Source organism: Mercenaria mercenaria, chromosome 15 (genome assembly GCF_021730395.1).
Source record: "Mercenaria mercenaria strain notata chromosome 15, MADL_Memer_1, whole genome shotgun sequence".
Taxonomy (NCBI): Eukaryota; Metazoa; Mollusca; class Bivalvia; order Venerida; family Veneridae; genus Mercenaria; species Mercenaria mercenaria.
In genome coordinates this window covers 31459847-31466675 of record NC_069375.1, presented here as the reverse complement: position 1 = coordinate 31466675, position 6829 = coordinate 31459847, and the positions used below count along the sequence as shown (strand labels likewise).

Below are 6829 nucleotides of genomic sequence, written 5' to 3'. Positions count from 1 at the left end.
TGCTAATAAGCGACGAGTCCCGTTTGAAGAGTACACATTTTCCGCCGTGAGCTGAACGTTTTGCTGATAACTGCTTGTTGGAGCACGATCGATTTAATGGGGACAGTGGCTTGGGGTGGGATAATAAGGAAGGTGGATGGGGGTCAAAAAACAGATGTGGTCGACATTCCTTACTGTCTGAATCTCCAGCAATAAATTGACGACCTTCTCTGTCCAGTAGTGGCTCTATTTATGCATCAGCATCTCGTGAGTTAAGGCTATATATATATATATATAAGGCTGACTCAAAAATACTCCGCCAGGCCTAATGTCAACTTTAAAGTAGCATTATGCGCATCTTACTGCACATAGTGTGTTTTGGTGACTGTTTTATAAAAGCTATTTTCGGTTGCTGTGCATTTAAATTTGTTAAATTAACGATAATGCCGCATAAGTATTTGAACTTGATGCTTTATAACTTAAGAAATCGGACTAATAAAATAATAGTTCTTTGCTTCAATCTTCTATGCTGCGATCTCCCTTACCTATAGGTAGGGATTTCTGAAGTGGAGGGGAAGCAACTCCTGTGTGCAATTTGACTTTTCTTTAAAAAAAAAAAAAGCCCTAGTCAAAATAAGAAAAGTCATATTTTGAAAGTTATTTTTTCGTACTGGTAACAGGAAAGTTTGGTATACTGTGTTAAAAGCTTTTATAACCTCAACCCTTTTTACACACACATCTATTTCAGCTAGATTTTTCCTAGAAAAATATGCACAATTCCACTTTAATGGCCGAAATTGCTCGCCGAACACGAATCTAGTTCTGTTTAGCACATATGGGACATTTTTGGACGGAGCGCATGAAAACAAATCCTGTTATTAACAACATTATTATTATTATTGTTATTATTATTATTATTATTATACCACTCTTATATAGCACTCTTTTCATACAAAATATGTACGTTCAAAAGTGCTTTACAAAAACATAAAGAACACATACATACATATACATACATGTAAATATATTGGTAAAAGATTAAAATGAATAGTAATTAAAACAAGATCATCCATAAATTAAGTTCAACGTTAAATTACATTACGAGACCAGTCCCTTTCTCAACACGAAACAAATCTGTCATGGTTTGTTTTGGGTTTAACGCCATTTTCAACAGTATTTCAGATTTTGTTATTTTATATAACGTGTGAAAGAGATGCGTTTTCAAAGACTTTAAATGCGGACAGTGAGCTTGAATCTCTGATGCTTGCTAGGAGGGCATTCCAAAGCTTTGGAGCTGCATGCTTGAAACTTCTGCCACCATACTTTACTGTTCGACTCCTCGGTACAACCAAAGACATCGGGCCATTTGCCGACCTTATATCTCTACGAGGCTTGTACATGTCCAGCATACCGACAATGTACTTGGGAGATTCATTGTGCATGGCTTTATATGTAAGTGTCAAGATTTTGAACTCAATGCGGTGCTGAACCGGAAGCCAATGCAACTCCTTCAAGACCGGCGGGATGTGATCGTATCGTGGAGTCTTGGTTATAACAACATTCGTGGCCTTACACTATCCCTCTCGAAGAATGGAATGACATTCCAAATTACGATGTGGTCACGAAAGTTGGTTTAATTAATTCAAAGGAGAGGACACAGTCGATATTGTACAAATTAAAGACGTTTTAAGGATATAGGAGCGATTTTTTTTAACGTTAATAATTTTTTCAAACTTTGTGAGCTTGAAGAACATTAGTTTCCAAGACAAACAAGAGAAGAAAAAACACAGGTCACCGAACTCGTTTTATTTTAATAGGGCATTTTCTTCACCCACTGTTTATGCATTTCTGAAATTTTGTAAAATTGAAAAAATGGTGGTATTTTATGTAACATATAATGCGCAAATGTTGTAAAGGATGAATTTATAAACATGAAAAAAACATGGTCAGATAATCTGGTACCGTATTCACCAACACTTAAAGCAATATGTACCAACTGCCCCCTTTTGACATAAAATGTTAAAAAAGAAATGCAGATGTTTATATTGACAAATATTTGCACAAATTACTGCAAATATCTTAATATGTGACTTCTTATTAATGTTATACAAGAAAAAAATGCGCAAATGCCTATTTCATTTTATCACAGGTACTGTTGGGAAATTTATTTCCATAGTTTCAAGAAACCACTGCGACAAAAGATGCAGACTTTGGTTCAAAGTGGACTTGAAACCCCGCACGTGGTATAAAGTTCGATCCTGCGAGGAAGCTATCAAGCTGATTTATAGAAGGTCGCCACGATTGCTCTCTTGTGAATGATATAATGCCAGGTGGAGTTCAAGGGGTCTTCCTCCACCGTGAAAGCTTGGAAGTCGCAGCGTTAACCTAAGTGTATTGGTGTGCTTTAAACTCCAACAAAACTAATCAAATCTCAGAAATTATTGCATTTTCTACAGCGTTTAGTGTAGAATATTATTTTGTTTAAATCCTACCATCGTTCATCGCCATCGCTTAATTATCAGAAGGTTTAGGATGACAGGGTAGTAGAATAATAGGATGGTTGTATTGTGGTTTTAGGATAGTAGGATGGAGATGGTAGGATAGCGAAGGTTAGGTGATAGAATGATATGCTGCCATCCTACTATCGCTATCCTATCAAACAGTCATTGTTATCCTACCTCCAAACTATCCTACCATCGTATTATCTTAACATCGCTGTCCTCCCATCCTACCATTCTTCCATCGCGCTCTGATAACTAGGCGTTACATATACTAGTATGGTTTGTGACAACAACATAAATAAACATATGCCGAATGCCCATAAACTAAAGCAGAAATCCAGTGATAAAAGTAGTATCATATAAATTCAAACTTCAATTTCAATCTATTGATTCGTACGGAATATTGTCTTTGTTCATATCTTACCATCGCACATGGTCTAAATATAAAAACGCTATAGTAGGATGTCAGGATAGGACAGTAGGATGTCAGGATAGGACAGTAGGATGGTAGGATAGCGAGAGTAGGATAGTAGGACAGTAGGTGGATAGGATGGCGATGGTAGGGTAGTGGCAGTAGAATAGAACATGACAATACATATGTATATATCATCCAATCATCGTTATCCCACAATCCTACCATCGCCAGTCCTTCCATCCCACAATCCTACCATCGCCAGTCCTTCCATTCAACTACCCTACCATTCTGTCACCCTACTGTTCTACATTCGTACTTTCGTAATTCGGCTATGGTCAATAGTAGGATATGAACAAAAGAGTATTCAATAGTTTATAAACTATCAAAACTAAAAAGTCAAACTGTTCCATTTCATGCCATGTAAGGTAGATAAGTAAGTGGGTAGGTAGGTATTTATTTACCCAGTATCAACTACATATGCATCTGATTATAATTGATTCCACAAAGAAACATTGTCTCAGTGGTAAAATCAATGTAACATGAAAATATTTGAATTTCAACTTATATTGTTAATTGCTATCTGCAAACAACTTGCAAATAACTTATGCAACACAATTTTAGAACTGGCGTATTTGAATATCCTGAGTATATTTTTAAAAAGAACAACAAGTCCATCTTCACTGAAAAATACACATTTTCCAAGTACGAATACATCTTGGCTTGCGAGACATTGCCTTAAGTACATTGAAAACACATAACGTAAGTTATAGTATGTGTCAAACTAATGCATACGGAAGACTTTCTGGTTTAATATCTAAATTCTTGTATTCATTTTCATCTTTATATACAGGATACCCTAGAGCAAGAAATACTCCCTTACAGTGCTTGTTGGCAGCTCTCTCAATATCCCATGGCAGACTAGTCCTGTAACTGTAGGGATGGAACCCTGTGGTGGAATTCTCTGATCTTACTAAATTTTCAAGATCACGTTGAATTTCCGGTGTTAAGTCCAATTCCATGAAATTGTACAAAACTCGTGCTTTACGAAGTAGGTCACCCAAATCCTCATACTGCACGATTCTGAACCGATCTGTATACAAGCGCTTAAGGCGTAGAGCGGCATCAATGTCATATTGCATTCTTTTGCACGTGGTTTTGATATCATTTTCAATATCCGATACTGATTGAACTTTCTTTTGGTAAAATCTAGTGTGCATATGAGAGTTAAGTATTCCACGTGGATCTCTGAAGAGATGTATCACTTTCAAGTTTTGATTCGATTTTAACATCGGTTCAAAATTGTTAAGCGTTGTCCTTAGCACTTTCATGGCCTTGTGAGGCGCCCCCTGGCATACTGGGGTCATCAATGAGAAGCATTGTTTATAGTTTGATTTTGGAATATTTGCACAATCAAAATATGGTTTCCAAAGTGGCCCTTTTCCAAAATTCCAGTCATGTTTTAGATCAGGAAAGTCTTTTGGAAAATGTCTTGAATCTTGTAAAAACATTTTATGATCTCGAAATGTACAGTCTAACACACTTTGTAGAAATGCCATCGATTCTTGTAAAGTTATAGAATTGCCAATGTCCTTGGCAACGGCATCGTTGCCTTGTCTCGCACACCTATTCTCATTATAATGACAAAGAGATCTTTTACCCCAATAAAATGCAAACTTTTGTACATTCCATAGCGGTTCAAAAACGTAAAATGTATCATGTCGGATTGAAAACAATCTTCCGAGAAAAGTTGAACCACTTCTCATGTATGTGCTAATTATCAAATTAAATCTACTAGAGTTATATTGTGTTCTTTCAATGCCACCACGGGAGATTTTTACGTCAGCGTCACTGACAAAACTGAACGGAGCATTGCCGACTTCACCATAAAATAGGTCCATTGCCATGCCTAGAATAAAGACTAGACTCACTAGTTTACATCCATATGCAGCAAACGTTTTGCTCGCCATGTGTGAAAAATATATAACAACAGCAAAATACGAAACTAAATCACTAAAAATCAAAATACGAAACTAAATAACTAAAAAGTTATCAAATAAACTTTGGGAAGAAAATTCAATACTGAAATTTTACACCTTTCGGCTATATAAAATTCATTATCTATTTTTGATAAATAAAATTACAAGTATAGGTAATTATTATTTAGATGTACATGTCAAAAATATCATCCTGAGGCCAAATAATATCAGTCAATAGGTGGTCGAGTTAAAAGAAAATTTTCTTTTTCATACTTGTAATGTGTTCATTTAAAAATTGATATTTACCCGATTTTGTCTGAAATCACACACACACACACACACACACAAAATGAGACGTACCATGGCAAATATTAGTGACCATGACTTAACATGATAATATCGATTTGAAACTTTTATTTAATGAATTTTCTTCGAAAACAATCAGTAATGATAAATTTTGTTGTTAGTATTGTTGTTTGTTTGGGTTTTTTTTTTCATGCTTTACCAAAAGACACATTAAAGGTACGCTTATGTCGAATAAAAAGACCGTAGGAGACGCGGCATTTCTTCGCGTCGTAACGTTGTTTTGCGTCTATATATTATGTAGTTTTTGTTGTGTTCATGACTTTATACTCTTTGTGTAACTATTTCTTTCGGGAAGTGTGTTACAACAACAGCATCATGTTCTTAAGCGCAGTCAATGTTTACAGTAAATGTGTGTGCATAAATCAGTTATTAGTTACTGCATACAATCGTGAAATAAGTTTACCTTAGGATGTTTCGGAATAGAATTTTAGAAATAAATCATTATCATAAATTAATTACAGATTCCATGGTATCATTGTTCACCCGTTTTTCTCATGCGAGAAAGGGGTTTAGTTTTACCCTCTTAAGCACTATTTTGATAAGCACATTAAAGTTTACAAAAAAGCGAAAAGATAAAATAATCAAAGGTTTAACAAAGGATAAAAACTTGTTTCATAAGCGGTCTCTTGAAAAACTGTCAGAACGCATTTTCCATTCCAATCATGTGACACAGTTAAAAACCTTTAAATCCTATCTTTTAATTAATCATCTCTGAGCACATGTTCTAACATCCTTGAACTGGAATGTCCGGATTTATTTCAACAGTCAATAAATGAACCATGACTAGCATTTCTTTCCAGGGCTTAGTAAGATATTAGAGGCATGCAGAAAGAATCATTCTCGAATAAAAGCCGAGCCGCCTGAAAATAGCCCGTTGACAGCTTAATGGATCATTTTTATGAATGACACAGGTTTAGCATGTATATAAAGTTAACGTACTTAGCACGAACGGTGTATGGTATGAATGACCTGAATGCCAGAACCTGTCCAAACTAGTGTGCCGAATGCACATTGTTATGTCTGGAATTTCAAGAGTTTTCGTGGTCTGTCAGTTCTAATATACTTAATACCACTAAAAGATGCTCTGCTTTTTCTTCAAATTTCAGCGCGAACAATTTCTCAATTAGCGTAGGCTGAACTAAATTGTGCAGATGTAATTTAAATGGTAACATCGTGTCAGGTTTAATTGCCTCTTCTGTAGTTCATTTTACAAGCAAAATCTACTGCAAAGTTACGTTCTTTTTACAAGATGTTATTTGTACAGACAGGACCATAGCACAAGGGTCGTTATTCTGTAACGTTGTCCGGAAAATGACAAGGTCTATTTCTTATCTATCATATAATGATGTCTGCCAAAGTAAATGACATACAGAGTATTTATTCATTAAGAAATAAACAATTATATTAGTATTACAGAAGTGCAAGTTTACTAGGTTTGATAAAAGTCCATTTACAACTCGACTGTTTATTTTGTTTTGACTTTGTGTTACATGCCACATAAGCACTTGAAAGTTCCGTCAGATCCATTGGTATTCGGTACATTTTTTTTATCAATAATACTGCAGTATATGATAAAAAATACTGCCTTAGAC

General features: G+C 35.3%; 1 protein-coding gene across 1 annotated transcript; it reads right to left on the bottom strand.

The window, feature by feature from the left end:
* Positions 1-3671: 3671 nt before the first annotated feature.
* LOC123552223 (carbohydrate sulfotransferase 1-like) lies at positions 3672-4862 on the bottom strand. The gene has a single exon (XM_045341740.2). The coding sequence runs from the start codon at positions 4860-4862 to the stop codon at positions 3672-3674; it is 1191 nt and encodes a 396-aa protein (XP_045197675.2).
* Positions 4863-6829: the final 1967 nt, after the last annotated feature.